The 24797-nt window shown below is 38.1% G+C and overlaps 1 protein-coding gene across 14 annotated transcripts in view; it reads left to right on the top strand.

The window, feature by feature from the left end:
• tead1b (TEA domain family member 1b) overlaps nucleotides 1-24797 on the top strand; it is a 56891-nt gene that overhangs the window by 25472 nt on the left and 6622 nt on the right. For 3 of the 14 annotated variants that reach the window (XM_067588793.1, XM_067588783.1, XM_067588802.1), the window contains 8 exons: nucleotides 13213-13277; nucleotides 15279-15494; nucleotides 18124-18135; nucleotides 18975-19106; nucleotides 19398-19444; nucleotides 19609-19670; nucleotides 21072-21196; nucleotides 23415-23588. In XM_067588793.1, the coding sequence (XP_067444894.1) occupies nucleotides 13213-13277; nucleotides 15279-15494; nucleotides 18124-18135; nucleotides 18975-19106; nucleotides 19398-19444; nucleotides 19609-19670; nucleotides 21072-21196; nucleotides 23415-23588 (833 nt within the window). The remainder of the gene's footprint in view (nucleotides 1-13212; nucleotides 13278-15278; nucleotides 15495-18123; nucleotides 18136-18974; nucleotides 19107-19397; nucleotides 19445-19608; nucleotides 19671-21071; nucleotides 21197-23414; nucleotides 23589-24797) is intronic. The other 11 variants (XM_067588817.1, XM_067588878.1, XM_067588836.1 and 8 more) reach the window with 8 other exon arrangements.

Here is a 24797-nt window from a genome sequence, read left to right as displayed (position 1 = left end):
AATTAAATCCTAGTAGATGTCTGATTTTTACACATTTACAGAAGTACTATGGAAAGAACCCAGACCAAATGATCAGTCTGAGACTGTAATTGTGATTTTCTGACTGTCTGAGTGGAAGTGTTTGTACTGAACGGTTGGATAGCAGGCCTCGGCTCTCTGCCTGCCTGCCTGAATCAGGAGTACATGGGGTGTGTCCCAGCTCTGAGGTCTGTGTGAGGCCCTCTGAGCCAGGCTTCTGGTTTCAGGTTGCATGTTCCCAATTGGCTGCTTTTGTTTGACTAAAACACAGTGAGACACTGGGCTTCTTAAAGATGCAGTGTCACTTTCATGCTCTCTTCAAGAAATCATCTGTTTCATGCTGATTACATCATATTCCATTGATGAAACTCTTTTATTCTGATGAGATCATCTCACACTGATGGGACCATTTTGTGTAATCAACATATGAATGGAATCTGAATGCCAGTGTTATTCTCTCATCCAGAGCACAGGGACTACACTCTAGTGCGAACAGAGACTGTCATCTCTTTCTTTGCTGTTTGTGGAATAGAGAAAGGTCTCTTGACACTGAACAGCATCCCTGGAAACAAAGGAACTGTAGCCACAGTCGTAAAATGATCATACTCAATGCTGTGTTATGGTCTGACCCTTATTTCCTATATGACCAATCCTATTTCATTGTAATATATAATAACATTAAGTGCTTGTTTATTATGTCGTGACTAGCAGGGGTGTTTCCACGGTTGAGAGGCATTAACTGTTTGGGACCTCTCCTCTCTTTAAAGTTGGACTCAGTTACAACTTTCAGACAGCTTGTGCTCATGATTACAAAAGAACGTGAGACATGCAGCCCATCATGACCACAAAGTTTGACTTTTCATTTATAGATATTGGTCACAGCCAACATGTCTTCCTTTGTGCTCAGATGCTGAATTGATCCCAAGAGATTGAAAATATTGATTTGACTCAGTTCCTTACTTTGTTGTGGAAAAGGGGGAGGGTAGGGGGGGGGGGGGACAGTGCACCTTCCTGACTGTTAGCGCCATGTTCACACATTGGACTTGCCACACAGCCAGTTCCTCGGGAGACCCATAATTACAGCCGTCCTTTCAGATTAGTCCAGCAGCCTGTCCAACTGTGGCTTCACTCCCTGGTCATTTATTTCATCCCTTTCCCTCTCCTGAGAGGCACACCTCAACACAATGACCAGGCCATCCCCTACAATAATGTATGTGATGATAAACACAGTGGCTCCTAATTGATAGAGTGATTCAGACAAGGGCTGGCTGTGCAAATTGGTCCCCTGTGAGTATATTGCACAGAGTTGGGACTAGCAGGTTTCAGCTCTGGCCTCGTTTGCGAGGCGCAGAGCGGGGAGAGAGGAAATAGAATGGGCTGGACCTGCTGGGTGATAAAGAGGCTGTCTTTGCCTGCTCAGCCCCGTCTGAAAACAGGCACAGTTCAGCAGAGGTTGGCTGCTGTAATCCTCTCAGTGTCTCCAGGAAGGCTCAGGTTAGTGACCTGCTGCTTTGTGATGTCTTGTAAGATTTTGAGACAACACCTCACCTTTAATCCCCCACTGTTCAACTAACACATTAGCTCAACCGCTCCTGACCCAGCCCCTGCAATAAAGCCTTTTATCCAGCTCAATAAGGTCATTTGAAGTTAAGTATTGATTTCTTTTGGTGTCCAGAGAAAAAATGGATTTTTAAAGAGCTGTTAATTACAGTTGCACACACCATTATAAAGAGAACTTAATTTTGCCACGGCTGGATTTTTAAACCCTCAGTGAAATTCACAATTGTCAATTACCTTAAAGCAGAGCTTCATTCAAGTGAGGCAGCATACTAACTCTGGGGCTCACAGTGCAACAACAGGACTTGGTGAATAAACTTGCAGTTATTACAGCTGATCAGATTGGTGCTAGTTCTGTAGCTCTGTAAGCTAACACAATGGAAAAAAGCTCCCTGCTCACCAGAAAGCTGTACTGCTTTGTTAACCAGTAATGCACTATAGAGATAGGACTGGATGAAAATGTTATCACGATATGTTTTTTATATTGATCAGTGTCATTCATTATCACAATATATATTTAATAATAATGATAATATTGCACATATTTATTATCAGAAAGAATAGATGACAAACTTTCAACAGAACCAATATGGCTTTACGTTAAACACTGAAGAAGTAACATAAAATGATAAATATATAAACAACTGGTATGAGTCCCATCACATCAAATGCCTTGTTTCAAACATCTCAAATAGTTTAAAAGGTAGTATACTGAACATTGATTGTGAATTCTCTGAATATTGCACATTCTTGGCGATTTTACAAGTGTTTCTTGCAAGAAAGACTGATCTGTCAACTGTCTCAGGCTTGTGTTTTTTTTTCATAATAGATTGGAAAAAAAAAAAAAATTGGGGCATTATTAATGTAAGTAGCTAACCTCATGAGGTAAACCGGGGTACAGTCCTGCCTTCGAAAAGTTTGTCGAGGTAAATTTTGCATAGGTTGTCCGTTGTTGGTGCGAGCTAGCAGATTAGCATGCTAGCCACAGGCTTGTTGGCCTGGCATTGTCACTCACCCTCCCCCACATCCTCAGCCATGCCAGTGTTTGGTTAGGAACTTGCCGGCCTCCTGAACAAACGATAGTCTCCTCCTACCGCTGTCTTTGGTCATAATGAACAGTCTGGCTGGTTAGTGCAGAGCGGGTTTTAAACTAAGATTCTAGAGGTCCCTCATTACCTCTTTGGTACAATTTCTTTGTCTTTAGCGAGTTTCCTCGCACTCGGTTTCGCTCCCATAGTCGCTCATTTTTGTCTGAGTAGACTGTTTGACACTGACACTGTTCGTCATTCTGAGTTGTTGTGAATAGGAGGGGCCGGAAACATATGTCAACCAAATGCATTCATGTAGTGTTTTTGTTGGTAGAGGGAAACGGATTCAAAATTAATGTATTGAAAAGAGATCCCATGAATTTATCATTATCGTTTAAGATGTTATTGTGAAAATTCTCGATCGTTTTATCACACAGCCCTACTATGAGACAAAAAAGCAGTGGCCTTCTGTGCAAATAAAAGCACATATGAGAATAAAACCTCTGTGCGGTGCTGTCATGGTCTAAAAAAGACAAATTGAAAACTTCCTCTTTTTTATCAAATGTACAAAATATATTCTCATGAAACAGAACGCCCACCTAGTATCTTGTCTCTGAAATTCCCCGGCTTTGAAAGTAATAAACTACTCTTAATTGTATGCTTTTGTTTATGCTTTTCTTGTCTAAATGAGGACTGAATAGAGTTGTTTCCTGTGGATATGGCAAGGAACACCCATGTACATTTGAGGCCAGAAATGAAAGAGCCAATGAGAATTTTATGAGACATTAAAGAGACTGCTCTGTGTTAATTACACTGAAAAGATTACCATAATAATCACCTTCCAACAAATTAAAAATGTGTGACGTTCTAACAAGTTAACAGCCAAAATACATTAAAAGTATATCACCACACATACTACAACAACAAAAAGTTATATTCATGTGTACATCCTGGTTATTATATTTACAAAACTAGGGACTGATACATAAATGCAGAGCCAGTTTAATGAGGAGATAAATGGGCTTGAACTTTTCCGTTTTAGCAAGCAGGCTGTGTGTGTGTGTGTGTGTGTGTGTGTGTGCGTGTTTGTGTGTACGAGTAGGAGGAGGGATTACTATTGTGTTCCAGAGAATAGCTTTGGTGTTTGTGATCATTGTGGCGTCACGCATGCGATGTCTGGCCTTGAAGTCTTTCTTATAGAGCCATGCTTCTAATGCGAGAGGCTAACAATATGGGAAGTTAAAGCACTTGTGAGAGGCAGCTGGTGGGTTGGAGTCAGATGTTATATCAGCAGACTTTATCCTCTGACTACCACAAGAGATCTCACTGCTGAGTAACTCTGACCTGTATTATTATTATCGAATGGAGAAAAAAAGACTTCTAAATGCTGGTGCTACACCTTCCTCGGGAAACACCTGCAGGGTCTGGCCAGCTGCAGACCTTTTTATATTTAGCTTGCATAACTGACACATTGTGTTCTTACCACAGCGGTTGTGGATGATTTATTCCTGTGATTTTATTCATCACACAGGAACCTAGTTGTCAGCATAGTCTTTGGCCTTTCTCAGCCTGGGCTAACATAATGCTGAACTGATATCATGGCGTTTTCCCTCCAAAAAGGGCACTGTCAATTTTCTTTCAAGCCACAAGTCATAGGTTTTCCTCCACTTGGCAAGCAGTGGTTTCCCATTGATACTGCAAGTAAAAGGCTTCCTGCCCCTGCCTGCTATTCCCAAAACCTGGGACGAATGCCTTCATATTGTTGGTTTAGTCCATTGTGATGCTAATGTCTGCCTGGGACCCTTGAGTCATCTATCACGGATGACAGGAAAGCTGGGGCCATTGTGTTGGCTCACTGCACACACAAACACACACACACACACACACGCAAACACACACAAACACATACTGGGCAGACTGGTGTACATAACTTTAAATTGGAAGAAACCAAATAAACAATTTTAATGATTATATATATAATATATATTATATTGTTATTCATATATGGCAACTATTTTGATAATTGATTTTTTAAAAGAAAAAAATCTTTCTTTCTAGCTTCTGAAATGTGATTATTTTCTGGTTTCTTTAGTCTTCTATAATAATAAAGTCTTTGTACTATTGGTCAGGATAAAACAAGACATTTTAGGTTGCATCTTGGCCTTGGGGAAACACATGACAACATTTTTCACCATTTTTCTCACTTTTTTGTGATAAGCGCCATGTAAAGAATGGAGAATTGAACAAAAGTTAGTAATAGATCTGTCCTTACTGGCCCGGCTGTGTGCTCTCTGTGCTGTGAGGCTGCTGTCTCGGGCCCTGCAGAGAGAGAGCGAGCAGAGTGGTAGAAGCCACACACTTGCAGGCAATCTGCCGGCTGATTCTCAGCCAGGCCCTGCGCTGTCTCATGGCAGAGTGCTGGGCCAGATGTGACTGTGGTTGTGCCTGCATTAGAAAAAAAAGTGCTGTTACAGGAAATGGATGCTTTTAAAAGGAGGACAAGAAAAAAACTGGAGCAGAGCAGTAAAGTATTCTTGCCGCTCAAAGGACATAACCAAGACAGTTAAAATGTTTAATATGTCATTACTTAAATTAGCCTCTGTTTTTATGTTACACAGGTGCACACAGGCTTTGATACTGAATTCAGAGACAAGCCTTTGTATTTGCATGCCAGTGGAGATCCAACACTGCTTTACTCATCTGCTTTACTCTCTCACTTTATCTGTACAGGTTTCGAGCAAATTTAATCATATGAAGGAAAAACAAGCCATGAAAAATTAATTTGCGGTATGGATTTGTCTGATAATCCTTTTCTTCTATATTGATTTAAAAAAAAAAATATTTAAATGCACAAATGAAATAGTTGGACCATCACAGGTCTTTCTGCTATGGATTAAAATAAAATCTGGATGTTTTAGCTTAACCTTCAGTGTATCTGATCGTGATAATGTTAATGATTACTAAATCAGTCCTTTAGCACATTTGAGATGGGTAAGAATCAAAAGATGTTTTGAAAATTGTATTTAGATTAAATTGTAATACAACGTTAAAATAATCCATCAAACCCTACAAATATACTTTGTATTTCTGTACATCTTATTGTCTGGTGGTGTAGTTTCACACCATATGACTTTAAAATATTTCCAGTGCAGCTACAATAGAGTTTGATAACACCATAGTTCCCAGCTATCTATATCATCAGCTGTAAAGGTCAGGTTTTTGTGTCAGTCCCTCAGAATTGAAGAGCAAAGACTTCTATCTGCACTCACCATTTTAAACTGATGTTCAATGGTCATACAAGGTGTAATTCATTGTAAAATAGTCAGGATAAAACAGCCTTAATAGAGCAGAATTCAGTGTCAGCCCAGAATATGTCATGTTCAGGGCAAACATCATCACTTTTCTTCTTTTGGAAATTCTTACTCTCTTGTACATTTTTGTGCCACTGCGAGGCTCAACATCAACAGGATGATGGAAGGAACTAATTAAAAAAAAAAAAAAAAAAAGTAACAGATGCCCTATCTTGGCTCCAAGAGCTCTTATAGTTGAACTGACAAATGCTTGAACACAGTTATTCCAGAATTTGAGGGTGTAAATGTATTTTACAAATAACTACACTGAAGCATACCTTTATCAGAGGAGAAGATAATATGCTGTCTTTTTCCCTACTGGTTTTAGCTCAAGGTGGTAGTGAAGAAGAAAAGAAGTCAAGGATGGACCTCACTTTTTTTCTGTTTTGGGTGGCTGTGTTCATTGAGGACCAACTCCATAAATGTCAAAGTTTGTTATCATTGGCAGCTCAGATATCCTTGGATTTTGCCAGATTTTTGAGTGTTTCATTGTGAAGTATAATTGACATAACACACAGTCAAAGTGTAGAAAGCAAGTGGCAACTACTACGGCTTGAGGCTGAAGTAACTGCAGAAGTACCTTAAAGTGGAATGCCACTGACAGCCGCTAGATGTTGGCTCCAATTGACTCCCATTCAAAAAGCGTCAACTTCTCTGTAGAAATACTAAGTAAATCATTTTTTTCAATGTGTCGTTATGGTCTCAATTGCTAAACTCATGCCCTCTAATAAATGTGCTGTCAGTCATTTTGGAAATTATTGCTTCATTAATAAGATTTGAAGACTTATTGTAGCTTTGATGTCTGTGGGTGTTGATTGACAGCTGTGATTGACAGTTCGCTCACCTGCTGCTCTCCCCGGCTCCGGACTCAAACTATTTGGACTATTGTTGCAATATTGATTATGGTACCTGCCCTGTCAGCACAATTTAGCTAAAGCAAGCAATTTAAAGACATCACCGTGGGATTTGGAAACTTGTGATGCGCATTTTTCACTATTTCCTGACATTTTATAGAGAAAATAATAAATTGATTAATCAGGAAAATAATCGGCAGCTTAATTGAGAATGTAAATAAATAGTTGCCCTCTTGCAAATGAATATTTAAATTTTCACTTTGTTAGTTGGAGGGTGGATCAGGGTGCAGGTTGGAAGATGAGGTGTGGCTGTGGGTGGCAGAATAGAAAAGGCAAGAAGACAGCAGCGGTACAAAAAGTATATCTGAAGACACATTTTCAATCAAGTCACTGCTTCATGTGTTATGTAGAGTTTAGTTCATAAAATTAATTTAGACACCACTGGTCTTATGGTGGGTTATGGGAAGTTATTTCTGGGTGTGGAATCTCTGAGGTTGATCCACAGCGGACTGTGACAATACACTTCATTGTTATTCACAACAGAGGGAGCCTGTCACAGGTTCCTTGGAGGAAGGATGCTGAGGGCCAAATTGGATTTCTGACTGAATGAGGAATCAGCTACTTGGGGACGGTCTAGGGAAAGTTGAGCCACCATCTCTTTGTGGGGCTGCTGCTGGAGTGCCATTCATATGTCCCAGATCCTCCAGAGTCATTGAGGTTCAGAGGAGAGTTCACTCTGGCCAGATGGAGGGCTCCTCTAGCTGTTGAACAGCACAAATCTGCTCGGCGGTCACACAATAAATATTTAATCCTTTTCGTGCTGCTTTGAGTGACAAGAACACCCCATAAAGAGTTAATTTTCTCACCCCACTCCAGGCTGTGCTGCAACTGCAGGACTTTACTCAACCCCTGGGAACTGACTGTTGTAGCAGCGTAGATCTTTCAAAACTAATATAAGAAAACATTTTAAACACAGAAAGTAGAAAAAGCCACCAAGGCAAAAAGCAGACAGGACTGACTTAAAGTTAACTCCAAAATTCTTGTAAACCCCATTAAAATCATATCAATGACACACTGCATTTCAGCTGTATTTCATATGTATTCATGGTTGGACAGATTAGTCCTGAAAGTATCATTTTTAAACCAATATATAAAGTGTAAAATATATTAACGTAGTCATTCAATATGTCAGTTTTAGTCAAAGTTATGTTGACAAAATATACAGACAATTTATCTAGTTTTAGTCTATGAAAATGTTACACAATTTAATACAATTTTATTAATGTTTTAGTTGACTCACTGTAAAAGCCCATCTTTCACATTATGAATCAAAGAATATGACATTAAATAAATATGATCTCTTGTGGTGTTAAGCTGTCAAAACACATTAAGTTATGTATCTTTTAAATTCATTTGAGATGGATGGAAATCTCCCACCTTTTCTCATGTACAGAATCCTCAGAATGACTTCAGTGACTGATTCCCTTATTGGTCTCATGTTAGAAACAACTGAGATACTGAAATCACCCAAAAGCAGTATTTTTAACTTGTAAGTGCACTGCTTTGTTAATATTACTGTTATGCCAGTTTTCACTGTATTCTTTGATACACGCATGTATTTATTGCTTTGATTTAGAGACACTTAAAAGGTCTGTAACTTAAGCTGTAGATATATTTCGGTCAAATGTCAGAGGCTAATATCGTGGTGGAGTCATGCACTATAAGATGACACAAGACTACTTTTTGTATCGCATTAGTGTGCAATCCCTCTTTACCCAGCTCAGGATGCACTGATGGTTTTTATGGCTCCACTTGACTGCAGGTTCAGGAATCTTTCTGGGATAATACTCCAAATTCACTGAAATCGCCTGCTAATGATCAGCCAACAAACATACTGTGAGATGTGAAATTAATTTTGAACGTCAGTAATGTTGAGTCCTGCTAGAGTGGATTTATTGACAGCATCTTCATGAACTATTTACAGCTGCTGTATGTGCTACTGGTTCTGTAAAATGGGGATTTGATAAAATGCAGAAAAAGTGCACAAGCTTTCTTAAATACACATGCACATGAACTCGCAGTAAATGGAATAAACACAAGAGAATTTAATCCACACAAATATGTCAGAATCTGAAATGCACTGGCATCGTACTGCTTCAAACCAAATGATAAATGTCAAACTTGTCAGAGTAAAATTGTTAAAATTTGATCTTTTTTTCTGCAAACTGTCTGAGAAGTTTTAAATCTGATTGAAATCTTAAACACTAACTCAAATTGTAACTTAAAAGGTTAGCTCATCTACAGCAGTGTGGCCGCGGGTCCTCAAAGAGTCTTAAAATGTCTTAAATTCACATTCACTAATAAAATGCCTTAAAAAGTATTAAATAGTTTTAAATTCTGTTTTGAAGGTACTCAACATTTACTTATTGAATGCTGTAAACATGTTCTAAAATTCACTCCAGTCAGAGCTGCACTGTACATTTAATCTTTGGCGAAATCAACAAGAATTGCATTCGAATGCCTCTTTTATCCTGTTAAAGTCTTTGGTTTTTGTTATTCGTGTTTGCAAACTTTGTCTGTCTTGATGGTATGGAGGAGCTAGCTGGTTGGCTAACCTGTAAACACTCCAGTTTCTGTGGGTTTACTTTCTACATAATTTTAACCTTTTCTCCAGTACTTCTGTTTAGCCGTTAATCTCCAGTATTTCAGAGCAAGTCTCATTCATGTCCACCCATCAACTCGAACCGGTGATTTGCATCACGCAGTCCCTCGCACATTCTCTATTCAGAATATAAATACGAGGAACGATATTGGCTAGTAATGTGTAAAAAGTAATGTGTAGGAAACATTGCCGGGTAAATATTTGTCCAACTCCACCAATATTTGGGCAAAAGGCGAGCTGAAAAAAGTGGAGCAATCATCAGTCCAATCTACATGAGGAAGTTGACTAGATTCATTTGACAACAGACTGTCTGTAGGCTAAATGAGACAGGATGGCATATATCTATTTGTTTAAAAGCTATGTATAATATAAAACAGAGAACCACTATAATAATGCAGGGGTCTAAATGACTTTCAGCATAGAAATTGGCATTCTACCTTGATATAGCCTCATTTCAGACTCTGACTGTAAGACAACTGTAGTGATTAATATCATCAAGAACAAATATATATATATATATTTTTTTGCAAAAATAAAACATGTTTGGACAAATGTTCTTTAACTCAACCATTATTGTCATTTTGCCTTACTTATAATTTTGACCTGACAATATAAGTATTTACTCAGAAGAGTTCTGATGTTTATTTTTATTGCAAAATTGGCCTTTAATTAAACGATGGCATTAAAGAAAAAATAATAAAAAAAGCTCAACCTAAACAGGGCTACCTTTTTATTTGCTACTATGGGGGAAAAAATGTATATTATTTGTGGAATATATTACTGTATCCGTTTGTGGAACAATGTTAGACCTTATAGATTCAGGTGGGAAAAGCAGAGTTATGTCTAAAGCAGTTTCAGTCCTGAATGTGGACAGTCATATTTTTTTCAGCAATTGTTTTGCTGTGCAAACACAGGCAAGAAGAAGAGAATGCAGGCTAGCCAGGACCCACTGAGCTTTTTTCCAGCCTGGTGAAAAGAATGAATTATTCAACAGTAAGCGAGCTTTCAGCTGGCCATTTGTGTGCTTTGATCTAGGAATCAGGAGTTTGCATGAGTGCCTGTATTGTCATGTTATGTTTCCACAGTGTGTGAATTATTGAAATCTTTACCCATCTGGTAAAGTTTACACTGCAGGCGCACTGGATAGGCAAACTGCGATTGTAAATCCCTAGATGATGTTTATTTGTCCAGGGAGCTCATGTGACCTGGTTCAGTCAGACTGGCCTCGCCTAAAGGTTCAGTGTGAAAAGAGCGTCAGGGTCAACCTTTAATAAGCTCAACGTCAAATCCCTTGTCTCCCCTCCCCCCTCAACAACAACAAACATGTAGGTGTGGCATGCAGCCAGGTGCTGCAGGTATCAAAGATCTCATGTTGTTTTCATGTGTATCTCAGTTACCAGGTGATTTTGTACATGTAACAAAAATAATGAAGCCTAATACAACGAACGTGCAATGAATCCTGTTTTTATTAAAGTTATGATGTTCAGTTATTGTTTAAACTGTTAATTCAACTGTATGGTCATTTGGAGGCTGTGTTCAGTAGTGCTGTTACACTGTGTTATGCTGAGAGGTGTTTCTAATATTTAGTCTACACTTACTAATATATGATTTATTTATGGATTACAAACACAAAACAACATTGAACATGTTAAAAGACAAAGAAACATAAAGAAACACAGACCTTCAACATAAAACTAAACAATAATAAAATCCTGAAATCCAAAAACACATCACCCAAATTTAAATAAAAAATACTAACGCCCACATCAGAATACCCAAGTACAAGGACAGTTTCATGGCCAAAGTAAAATATCATTGAAGATTTCATTAGAAATCTGTGACCCATAAGTCCTTTCATCATTTCATTTATAAACCCCTTTCGTTTTTAACAACTAGCATCAGTGTAAAAATAAATAAAAAAATTAAAAGATATAAATTTATTGTGGGGCTGTTGAATTAGACTGCATTCTGTCTTTTAGCTTGGTGTACCTAATAAACGGGCAACTGAGTTTAAACTCAAGGAACTTTGATGAAAGCTAAGATTTGCAATTTATTGGTAAAGAGCCTTTAGTATAAAATGCTAAATCAGACTGCAAAAAGAAAATTATAATAATTTTCTATTAAAATGAGCATATTTTAATATGGATTCTTTTGTAAACTTAAACTTGCATCCAAAGACTGATAGCTTCAAAAAAATGAAATAAGGAAACATGTAATCATGGTGGGTGTTGAGGTGGATTTAATTCAAGCTGCTTTACCAAAAGCAGCCATGTTTTTCATTTTGCATACAAGAGCATTGAAGCCACACAGGACGACACTTTCATGCTAGCTATCTTTCTATGTTTCCATCATGCAAACAACAAGCAGAAATCACACCATGTATTCTCTTATCTATCCAACGTGTTCTGCTCCTTTATTCCTCCGAGATTTACTCTTGTGCTCTATCACATTTTGTGATCTGTGATGTGTTGCCATTGATAAAAAAAAATGCCTTTCCCTCTGATACCTAAGATACGGCTTATTAGCACATGTGTGGTACGTTGTGCTCCCATTGTGTCCTAATGAACATAAGACCTTTAATTGATAATGAAGTGAATGTAGAAAAATGCTTCATTGTGTTTGGGGTTTGGTGCATTTCATGGAGGAGTAGAGTAGATCCATAGCATTGGTTGGCTACAGCTGGACACATAATTAGAGTGCCTCCTTACCTATAATTTGTGTAATAGTTTTGGTTGGCGGCATGTTATTACCATATGAAAGGGCTAAGCAGGGGTCATGTGCATTGCTGCAGCAATTAGAGCAGAGCTGAGGGCAGAAGAATGTTTGGAGCCGTTGTTAATTAGAAATCTCTACAAAGCTATGCTTTAATTATAATTTAGTCAGAGCTGCACTGTTTTAAACCCAATATATTCAGTTGCCATTATTTTCTGTAATAGTATGAACAGCTAGGTCTGTTTCCTTTCAAAGTGTTGGGCTTTGAAGAGAATGAGATTGAATTAGATTAATTTGAAAGGCTGTGCTGCTGCGATTTTTTTTTCATGCTAATGTCATATGGTGTTTTCATAGAGAAACTGGATCTAGTTTGTTTTGGAGATGCACATATCTGGCGATTTGCATCCACTTGAAATTGCTTATAGAGCTTAAGCTTTACATTTTAGCTTTGTATGTGATTCTACAACTACTGAGAAACGTAATTATCAATTGGGAATGCATTGATAATACATTAATCAGGCAGCTCAAAATCTACATAATTCACTATTTAAATTCCCAAAGTTTAAAAGTGTCAGTTGACTAAAAATATCTAGCCTACATGAACCATGTAACAATATTTTTTTTAACAACACTTGACTTTTTTTTTCTAGAGGTTAACAACATAAATTAAATATTAATTGCGCCCTACAGCTTAAATTCAGTCAATCAATAACTATTAAAAGGTATAAAATTCTCTAATGCTCCCCGCCAAGGAATTCATTTGTGTTTGTGTGATTTGTGTTTCAATGTTAAAAAATCTAAACCATGAGCAACTAAAGTCTACATATCACTGCACGACCATGGCTCAGTGTTCAGACCGGAGAATCATTTCCACATTTACACACACAGCTACAAACCTGATGCCATGATATGATTTTTATATTTTTTCTGATTTTATTCAGTTATTTTTTCCCCAATGACCCCCACTTTTATTGTATTTTTTTTCCTGTTTTAAAATAAACTAATTTATTTCCATTTTCGTCTTCCTGCAGGTCGAAATGAGCTGATTGCCAGATACATAAAGCTTCGGACCGGGAAAACGAGGACTCGGAAGCAGGTAAGACAAGAGAGGGAGCGTCTCCATTGCGCGAATGTCAGAGGGCAGCCAAATCTGAATGTGTGCAGACTGTTGCCTTTGTATGTGCAGGAGAGAAACAAAGCTAGACATAGAATAACACAATGCTAAGCTGTCGAGGGGACTTCTGAAGCTGACAAATCCCCCGTCACTGCTGTGTTGCATGAACAGATGTCCCTTGATTGACATTCTCAACATTGTCACTCTTAGTCTCACTTAAAAGCACACATAAGAGCTATAGCTGGAGTCAGTTTGTAGAAGAAAAACTGTTTGTTGTTTGCCTTTACAATGCTTTGATATCCTCTTTTTAAAAAGCTTTTACATTATGACAACATTTTACTTAAAATGCAGCCTTTCTTTTTCCACAATAAGACAGTCGCATACAAAAAATATATAAGCATTGTTGAGATATCCTTGAAAAAAAAAGAGTAGCCACAGTGGCTGGAAGCAGTGCAAGTATTCCTCCTCATGACTAAATCATGGAGGTCATGCACTTGGCTGCAGTAGAAGCCTTTATTAATGGGAAGGTGGAAGCCTTAATAGATTGGTACCATCTCTGATCAAAGAGACAGCAGAGAGTTTTTACTCTAGTCAGTGTTGGAGAGTGCATCCTGTCTTCTGCAGCACACTCTTTGCACTGCACACACAACTCTTAACCACAGAGTTGAGCTCATATTTCTGAAACAAATTGATGAATTACTTACTCTGTGCTGTTACACCTGTAGATGCCCTGATTCATCCCTATAAATGTAATATACATAATATACAATTCAGGGCTTTTAAAATAAATCAAAGAATAGACTTTGATTCTTGTATTCAAATCACTTGATAACGAGCAGCTCTGATGGTGCTTTAGTAACAGTTTGAAGCCCACTGATTGTTCCTTTGAGTAGGAAATTCATTGTATGACCACTGACTTGAAAGACAATGATAAACAAGCTGGTGTCTAAAGTGACATTCGATCACTACATGTGAATTGATCAGTCTGGACCAGAAAGGCTGTGTGGTTTCTCTCTCTGTGACTCTTCTCCTCAACACAGAATCAGAATGAGAAAAAGAGGAGAAGAGTGTCGTTTACTTGCAGCTATAGCAAGAAAGTCTATTTTTATTGTTGTGGTTACTTTAAAAATGCATGACATTTATGTAATTGCTGTGTTATTTATGTTAGAGCTGCCACTATTTTTGTCACTATCTGTTAATCTAAAGATTATTTTCTTGATTAATCAAATTATGTTTTTGTCTATTAAATGTTAGTAAATGCCTGAAAAATGCCTGTTGCAATTTCTCAGAGCCCAAGATGTCTTGTTTTATGTGACCAACTTTCCAAAACCCAAAGATATTCAGTTTATAGTGATTGAAAGCAGAGAAAATCAGAAAATCCTCACATTGAATGACTGAAATTATTAGTCAGTTATCTACATAGGCTAATCAATTAAGAATCTAATCGTTTCAGCTTTATGGAAAGTGCTATCATGTTAAATCACTCAATCCCTGTTTGAACACTCACCTTGGGTGTGATTTCTGTTAATAGTGCCAGAGGAGAACGGAAATCCACCCTGCAGACCTGTCATCAGCACACATCACCTCTCTTTCAAACTGTTTTTTGCACTGCTGAATATTTCATGTGAGAATATTAAATAATTTTGAACTGTGTTAACATTGGAAGTAAACTTGGCCGATGAAATGCCTCGCCCAGCTCCCATAAGAATACTAGACCAGCCAATTGACATTCAGTACACAGCAGATCACATCTGTGTGCTCTTAATGTGTGCTAAAGGGGCCTGCATCCTCCTTAATCAGTTCACTTAAGTGACGACAACACACAGCATAACACTTTATTGGCTGTTGGCTTGGTGTGTGGTTTGGAGATGCCTCTGTTATGCACCTTACCTCGCTCAAGTGTTTTAAAACAAAGAAATGTGTAATCCACTTTTTTTTGTTTTTCTTGTTTTTTTTATTGTCCCTTTTCTCTTCTTAATGGAGGTGTCTAGTCACATACAGGTCTTAGCAAGAAAGAAAGTTCGAGAAATCCAAGCTGCCATTAAGGTACGTCTGGCTTTGCCCAGTTGCAGGGGGCTTTTCATTGCCATGGTTACAGGCTCTTCCTTTGTTTTCCTCCCCTCCCCTACCCCGCAGGTGTCTAGTCACATTCAGGTTCTTGCCAGAAGGAAATCTCGTGAGTTTCATTCCAAGCTAAAGGTATGCGCTTTTCTGCTTTTGGGCTTGTGGTTGCTGTGCGTCTTAACTTCCTGTTTCCCGTGGTGACAGAGTGAATGCCTGGTGCTCTGATTCCCCCCTAACCCAAATCTTCTGCTGACTGTAGTCTGTTTACATTTTCTAACCCCCTCCATCTTCTCAGTCCATCTCTCACCCATAATCAGACCTGCTGTCACTGTCCTCTTTATTTCATCTACATTTATTCATTTGTCATCATGTGCCTTTGCTTTGAGAACAGCTGTACATTATAAATATGATGTAGTGTAAAAAAAATAGTGAACACATTTTGTTTTTTATATCCATTACTAAAAAATAATAAAATTAGTTCATATCAAATGCTCCAAAGCAAAAGGTACTGGTAGCTTATACATTTGTTTTAATTGTACTGGAGCCTGACCAATACTGGATTTTTTGGGGCCGATACTGATATTGGTATAAGAGAGTAAAAAAATTTAAATTAACCATATAATGGCAGATACTCACTATTTTATTTAACACACAATGTACAAATAATGTTGGCAAGCATACCTTAAATTTGTTTCTTTAAGAATTCTGACCAAGATACGAAGGTATGTACTGAGCGAGACTAAGAGTCTACAGCCATACTGGTGGCTCTGTTAGGTTGTAATTAGGCAGAGTCGTTCTTTTGGCTAAACGCTAACGTCAGTATGCTAATATGCTCACAGACAATGCTAACATGCTGATGTTTATCAGGCATAATGTTTTGCATGTTCACTGCCTTAGTTTAGTATGTTAGCTTGCTAATTAGCAAAGAACAATAAAGTAAAACAGACATTTTTGATGGCGCTAAATGTAAAGTCAGGAGGTCACCAAAGTATGGCAATCTATGCAAAAATTATTGAGATTCACTCAAAACCACAAATGTCAACCTCATGATGGTGCTAGAGAAAACATCAGGGGATGAACAAAGTCAGTAGGATTTATCCTCTGGGGACCACAAATGTCTGTACAAAATTTCATGGCAGTTCCTTGAATAGTTGAGATGTTTCAGTCTGGACCAAAGTGGTGAACTGACTGACCAATATTGCCATCCCAAGAGCAGTACAGCTAGTTTAAGTTGAAAAACTTATAAGATATAAGGAGGATACTGTTTCTAAATACCCTCAAAAATAGTTTTCGCATTTCTCCTCTGCAATATTGTGATATCAGCTGACTTAAACACTGATACTGATAAGTAATTGTTATTGGCATACTGGTAAGAATAAGTTAACACCGGCCAATATATTGGCCCGTTTTATTCATCGGTCAGGCTCTAATTTGAATTTTATACACATTTAATAATAAAGTAAACCAAAATTGTGCAGATGTTGGAAGCATGCTGGCATTGGCTGTGGGCGAGTGGCTGAGAGCTGAAGCTCTGAGGAAATCAGTCTGCTTACATCTCTTATTAAGCAGACTTTATAAATAAAGGGGCATGGCAAAGGGGGTCTGTGTTTAAAAAATGAAGAGGAGATTACACCTCTTCATCCTTTGACAATGTAACCCAACTTTTCCCCGCTGTCAAAGGCTCAGTGGTGCACATTCAGAGCGGAGAATGGCCGTGAAGCTGGCTGTTTCTGAAATGCCCTTTCTGCTTTCTTATTCTCCCTTCAATCTGTTGATAACTCCGGGCTCTCACAATGCCGTGGCTATCAGTTGCTTTCCTTCCTTCCAGTTCAGATGTCGTCATTTCAGAGCGCTCTTGTCAGTTATTTCAGCAATAGTGAAATCTGTTAAAACCACTGAAGAAAGCTTTTCAGAATGGCAGATTAAAATGGGAGAGAAGCATTGTGAAAGAAGTAATCTTGAATAATACTAACCTGCAATTTAATGTATTTTATGAAGTAATGCTTGTATATCAAAGGACACTCCACCCATTTGCCATTTTCTTCTTTTCTTGGGGAGCAGACTATACATTTTGACTTTCACACTTTGCTCCACTCCCAGTATTCAACGAGAATTAATGACCCCTCATTAATCTGTGAGTGTGTGTGTGTATGTGTGTGTGTGTGTGTGTGTGTGTGTGTGTCAGTGTGTCTGTGTTGAGAGAGACAGAAAGAGTCAGACAGGCCGCTGGCCACATGAATGCCTGGTCTTTCAGGGGCGCAGGCGGCTGTCTGAGGAAAAACAGACAGCTTTTGTATGAATCCCTGTCTTTTCTCATTTAAAGCAAATTAGAGTTCAGTGGCAAAGAAAAATACAAGTGTGCCCTTCATTTTAGGGGGCATCAATGAAAACCTGCTGTTTCTGGTCTTGTCTGTGGCATTTCAGTGAAATTACAATCATTACGTTACTGTTCTGTTGTTTTGTCTCGAGTGATGACTAGTGATCAGATTGTGAAAATTATAGAGAGCAAGACATTCGCCACAGAGACTCAGGATCATTTGTAAATACAAATTTCATAATCCTTTTGTTATTAAGTGTTCATTACACACATGTTTGCTGTAGTGTGTGAAGACATTCTCAAATTCAACTAGAGGGTTTTTAAACTGATATTTGGAGCTGCAACACTTAGACTTTTTTATGCTTAGCACAGACTTTTACAGTTTAAAAATGTTGCACAATAAATGAACTGCAAATTTACAATGTAACCTTGTTTGTTTGCATTTAGGTTACAAGTATGGTAAGTATTTATTTTCTGTCTGTGATGCTGTTTCTGCTTTAATTAGGGCCTGCCTCGTCCTTCAGCTGCTAGTTTTGCATTTGTGCTCCTGCCATAGTGACACAATAGCTGCTGCCCAATGTTTTCCCAGTTTATTGGCGTGTCTGTGTGTCATCATACTATTATCATACTGTAGCTTGACTCTGCTCCACCAGCATCTGTTGCCAGCATGCTTACCTTTAGCTTCTGCCACCAGTGAGTCTGCATGGGTTTGCTAGTGCTGTTTTGGTTGCCAAAGTGTGCTCTCTGCTGCAATATTCCTATTAAATTTATAAGGGCCAGTTTGACTTTAAATAATTTTGTAAATGCACATTAACAAAGGACTGTGTCAAAAACAACAAACAATGTGTAGTTTGCTACTTCTGCTTTCACTGTCGGTTAGTCAAGCCATTAACCATTAATGCAAATATATCCTGATAATTTAAAAACCACAGAATTGTCCAGAGATTAAAGAAAAGAAACTAACAGGAGAAAGACTCTTAACCAAGTGGGATTGTTGTCCTTCAGTTTTACTTCAGAAATTCTTTGCAATGTTTAGACATGCAAGCAAATGCAGCCTTGATAGAAATGCTGCTGAATGAGTTTTTTGAGAGTATTTTAGTGGTAGATTAGTCAACAAGCAAACTGTCTTCTAAGTGCATACCTCTGCCAACCATTATATATTGGAATTCAATTGTCATTGTTTATCACATTCTTTTCAAAAAAAAAAAAAAGCTTACACTTAAATAGCAATGTTGATGCAACATGCCCCACCTCCCCTTTCTGTGCGAGTGCTAAGCCTTTTGTGACTGCTGTTAAAGGACCAAGCCGTGAAGGACAAAGCCCTCCAGAGCATGGCCTCCATGTCCTCGGCTCAGATCGTCTCTGCCACGGCTATTCACAACAAGCTCGGCCTGCCAGGCATCCCGCGCCCAGCCTTCCCTGGAGCAGGGGTAAGAGAGCCTTGCCGGCACCCCACTATTGATCCATCCTGTCCAGCTTTCACCCAGGGCAGCCATGGGGCCAACCACGCCAACACCCGGGCCAAATCACATTACACACCACGGCTTTGCACAACTGCCGCTATCAGATAAGCACATGATCAAAAGGAGTGGTAGTCAAGATAACTACATTCACTGAACTAAGAGCCATTTTGATCTTGTCGCTAACAGCTGCTCACAATTGGATGTTCTTTGTTGTTTGTTCTTTGTTGTCTATATATATATATATATCTCATTCTCTAGTTATGGCAGGGTATGATATCGACTGGTCAGCCAGGATCCTCACAAGAGTAAGTACTTGCTTTGTTGTCAGAAAGATAAATTTGTTTTTAAAATTGACTATAGTCTCATATAAATAAATGGCTAAAAAGACTTTCCTTTCTTTAAGCAATAAATTCAGTATGTCGTACCATGGAAGTGTTTTTTTAATGGGGCTGTTATTACTCTATTCCAGTATCAAGCCTTTCACCCAGCAAGCCTATCCCATCCAGCCAGCAGTCACAACAGCCATTTCAAGTGAGAATTTACCTGATTAAGATGATCTCAAATGAACATCACACTGTCATTGTTTGCTGAATCTGAAAACTTTACATAGTTCACTTTAAGCTCAGTCCCTTTCCACATGCGCATTTCTCTGCTTGTTATGAGGAATTTCAAAACCTTCTTAGTTGTTACTTCTGTTTCTTCACTCTTACTGTGAGAAATGGCATATTTTCTTGCTGTAACACAAATACGTTAATAGTGGTCCGAAATGCTTGGGAGATAGCAGCAACAAGACTAATAAAGACAGGCTTCGATACTTTGAACCCACCTTTATTTCCCCCAGAGCACCTTATCGACTGTTTAGCTTCAGTAGGGAGGGAGTAAAGTAAATGTTGGGATTTGTGGATCTGGTAAACATTAAATTCAAATCAGTTCCTGCAATTCCTATTTTTTCCACATTTTTTTTCTGATTTGCAGATTAAAAAACATCTTGTAAGGTTTTAAGCACTCAGTTATTCCTAAAATAATATCAATTAGAATTAAGCAAGCAATGAACCTCCTTGGAAAATCTTGTCCTATAACACATTGTTTTCTCTTAAACTTGCTAGTGAAAATTAAATGATAGAAATAAGAAAATCCAGTGTCCTATTCATGAAATGTGATTTTTTTTTTTGTGAAAAGTAAAAATAATAAGTGTTTGTTTTTTAACCTCAGAAACCAAAAACATCAGCTATCAGGAGCAGTTAAAGATTTTAACGAACAGGACTTTGGGACTTAATAATTCCCCAAAAATCTGAGAGTGATGAACACAGTGGATACAAAGCTTGTGGAGATGTTGGAGACCAATTTTTGGCCTTCTGCCATCATTTTATGTCAACAAATCATCTGGCTTTTTTTGATATTACACTAGAACAAACCGTTTTACAAATGCTGTGAAAGATTTTGGTAAAAACTGGTATTTTTTCCAAATGTAATTGTGTTTTGTTTATCATTTCATGTCCTAGAAATTGTCACATACTTTATTGTGTACATATTGGACTGGTTCCAGCCAGTCGCACAGTTATCAACTTTTGGCACATTTTACTGTGTATTCATAATTTTACGACTGTTGTATTTTAGATCATATCTGAGCTTACTAACGTTTCATAAATGAAGCTCAATGTGTTGTGGTGCTTTGACCTATAAATATTTAATTAATTTAGGTTGTACAATTTGTGAATTACTGGGCATTTTTGATGTTCAGTAATCAGTAGGGAAACCAGTAACAACATCCAGAAGACATACAAACCTGACTCCCAACAGATATCCCCAAAAAAATCACAAACTACTGTATATCTCTAACATGACATTAGATTTTATTTGTTTTATTTATTATTTATTTATTTATAGTGTTTTTTGAAATGTACAGTAAAACAACTCTTGATGTCACTGTAGGCTACGAGTCCACAGCAGCTCCAGCCCCTACGGCACCAGCATGGCAGGGCCGCTCCATTGGTACATCTAAACTCCGACTGGTGGAGTTCTCCGCCTTCCTAGAGCAACAGAGGGACCCAGACTCAGTAAGTAGAGCATTATACTAAAGCATGAAATATCACTATCTCATGGTGTTCGTTCCCATCTCTTATCACCCAGTCCTTTCCTCTATGAATACACTGGGACATTTTCCCAGGCACAGAGTCAGCTGAGAGGAGGCCAAAACAAGCTGAGAGAGGAGAAGCCTGGCCTGTAGGGACACACTGCATGAAAACCTGCAGAAATAATGAATGATTGTATATTAATCAGTTCCTCAAAAGGCACGCCAAAACTATATTTAAGCTGTAGACCCCAGCTCAGCAAGACAATCCACAGACTCGCTGAGTGTCATTTGACAAATCAGCAGCCTCAAATCTCACAAACTGCGTCTCACATTTATTGTTTGCTTTAGCAGAAAGCTATTTTTAATGTTTTTCCACATTTCTCTGTGCATTTTCTTTTGGTATCGATACTGCATGACAACAGCCATTAATCTAAAATTCAGCTTAATGCTTGAAATTGTTGTATGTGCCCTAAAGGCTACATGCTGGCAAGGCTGCTCTGTGAGTTTTTAAACTGAAGTGCAGCAGCACATGATCGGGTTTCATACGGTCACAACGAGGGCAACAAACCTCTGAAAATCAAATGTTGTCCTCTGATTTGCTGCTGTTCTTTTTGCTTTTGGCTGTGCAACATGCAACGTTTGAGGTTTAACAGACCACAGATCTTATTCACTGTGTCTGTGAAACAATCCAATTAGTTCAAAAGTTTTTAGTGAATATAACAAACATATCTTGAATGTTGTTATTTTGGTTTTTTTTTAAACAAAGCACTCACCTTTTTTTCTTCTTCTAGTAGTTGCCTTTGATGTAGATTTTTTTTTCTTAAATGTGAGTGAGGACTGAATTATGCTAATTTACTGTTTTTGAGAAAATAAATAATTGTACTTAGGGATGGGTTCTGGTTCCATTTTGGATCCGGTTCCTGGCTGGCAAACCCAGATTTGTTAAGCTCAGACACTAACGTATCTTTTATCAAACCTTTCACCTCTTCTCACTCTTTTTTTTGTTTGGCAATGAAGGTGGAAAGCTTCTAATTCTTAGATGTTGCTGTTGTGGGTTAAAATGCAGCAGATTCAGTTGTAGCTACTTCTGTGAGGCTAAAATGAAAAGTTTGGCTGTTCTGTGGTTAATGTGATCTCTGCAGCCGGCGTCTGTATTCAGCCAAAGATTGTTCGAGCGAAGACGCATCACTCTGTAACACTACTGTACAATTGTGAGTGTGCTGTGTGTTTTTGTAGTTAAACAAAACAACAGAGTGGCGACTCTTCTCTAAAGAAACGATCAGCTGATCACCTCACATCAATTGAAGACTCTGCCAGTAAAACTTTCATTTATATCAGCATTTTGATCTCATCAATTTTTATAGTTCTGAATCAGGACTTTCAGTTTTTGGAGTAAGTATCTGATGAAGTACAGAAGGCTACAGTGTCAGATACGTTTAATTAACATTTCATAAATTTTGCTGCTCATCTCATTTTCAGGTTGTAGGTACAGGTTGTGAACTTTAATAAAGCTGCCACTAAAAAGTTGTAGCTGTAGTTCTTTTAGCTTTTAGTGAACATAAGATTTGATGAAGGATTTGAAAGGCCTGAGATTTGATAAAATGCTGTCGAACCCCATCCCTAATGTTACTGTATGGCTTTGCGTAATTTCAAGCTAGAGATGAATCTATGTTGAACAGAAATTTGGTTTCTCCGCTTTCTTGCCTTTAACAGAGTCACAACCTGAGTTTATAGACTTTGGATGAAGCAGTCTGGCATTCCAGGCTTAGTTTAATACAAATAAGGGGATCAGTTTGTTTTTGGCTTTACTGGAGCAGAGTGATATTACCTAATTTGTACATCATAAAATAGACGCCTGCAACCTTGCAGACAGCCAAATAAAAAGCAATGTTGCATACGCCTATTTATCATCAGTGAATTCTTGCCAATCTAATTCTGGCTACCTCTTGTTTGTTTGGACTAAAGCTACTTCATGTGCTCAGAATTGGCTCCTTTACATCAGTAAACCTTTCTGTGTCGAGTTTCTGAATACTGATGTGTAATAGATGGATTTATGTAATAGATTATCATGTGAAATTCAAACTGGATAGACTGACTACTAATCTAAATTGAAGGGATTCTACCTGAAAGTCTTTTTTTTTAACATTAAACATTCAGTTTTTTAAAGATATTCTGAACACTTTATTTATTTATTCTTTCAGTACAACAAGCACCTATTTGTACATATCGGGCAGACAAATCATTCCTACAGCGACGCCCTGCTGGAGTCGGTGGACATTCGTCAGATTTATGACAAATTCCCAGAAAAGAAGGGAGGACTGAAGGAGCTGTATGGGAAGGGTCCACAGAATTCCTTCTTCCTTATAAAATTCTGGGTGAGTGTGATTGATAAGATTCACAAGTATTATCTAAAATGACTGTGTTTCAGCTTGATTATGTTTTACATACATGTGTTTAATATCATTGTAATCCCTCTCGCAGTGGCACAATGTTAAATGTATGAATCCTACTCAGTGTGTTCAGGTTCGTCTTTAGTGATTGGGTGTAATTGGTCTACATGGAGAAGATTGCTCTCGTAATGTTTGCAGAATGCACTGCTATATTTGGACTTGCATAGCAGGAGAGCTTTTGATCAAAGCACTCGCTAATTCAGTGTAATATCTCCAAACAATGGCGTGACCTGGTTGCACTCCTAATGGCTGTTGAAACATTGCATGTATTTCCTCCCTGATGCAAAATGCTAACTAGCGGCAGCCAACAAAGTAGGGATGATGCACTTGGACCAAGTCCCCTCAAATTCCTTTTGAAGTGACCGACCAATCTAAATTTCAAATGAAAGACAGAATCTGCACAATAATGAATGTATAACTGCTTTGCTTAATGAAGGAGGAGAATGTTGTAGGAGGATGTCTCCTCTTTTTGTATCCGTAATGAACAGGATGTTCAGGGCATAGAAAGGCTGCCCTCTGGGAGCAGACCCGTTCAACCTTGTAAATCAGTCTTTTAACGTAACTTCGTTTAATCCTCTTTAGAATCTTGTTTCCAATAAGGACACATTATCATGCTTATTCAGATGTGGCCAAGATGTACTAATTTTATATGCGACGCACATGGATGATCCAGACAGCTCTGTGATCAGACATTGAAAAAAGGGATTCTTGATACAGAGTTTAATTTAACACATCTTTTAGATACCACATGAAAACATCATTCTGATTTCCTCCAAAAGGCCGAGTACAGTAACCTGCTGTGTCCCACTTCCAGACTTACTGTATACTGTATGTACTGTAATCTAATCTATAGAATATGCTCTATTTGCCGTTGGTATGCAAAAAAATCAACAGAATTGTTTTATACCAAATGGAAATAATATAATACTTGTACCATCAGATGTCTATTAAACTGTTTTTAAAATGCCAGTTACACTTAAAGAGACAGCAAAATGTTTTTCCAAAAGGTTTTTGTTTTCTGAGGTGTCCCTGGAGCTGTTCCACCACCATCCACTTTTTTTTTTTTTCATTTTTTCCAGCTGTGAGCAGCTCATCCATTTCCTTTGTGCATTGCATGTCAGATAATAGTGTCCA

This window comes from Thunnus thynnus, chromosome 1, assembly GCF_963924715.1.
Source record: "Thunnus thynnus chromosome 1, fThuThy2.1, whole genome shotgun sequence".
Lineage (NCBI taxonomy): Eukaryota > Metazoa > Chordata > Actinopteri > Scombriformes > Scombridae > Thunnus > Thunnus thynnus.
The sequence above is the reverse complement of the archived record's forward strand: the minus strand, read 5'-3'. Positions and strand labels throughout refer to the sequence as shown.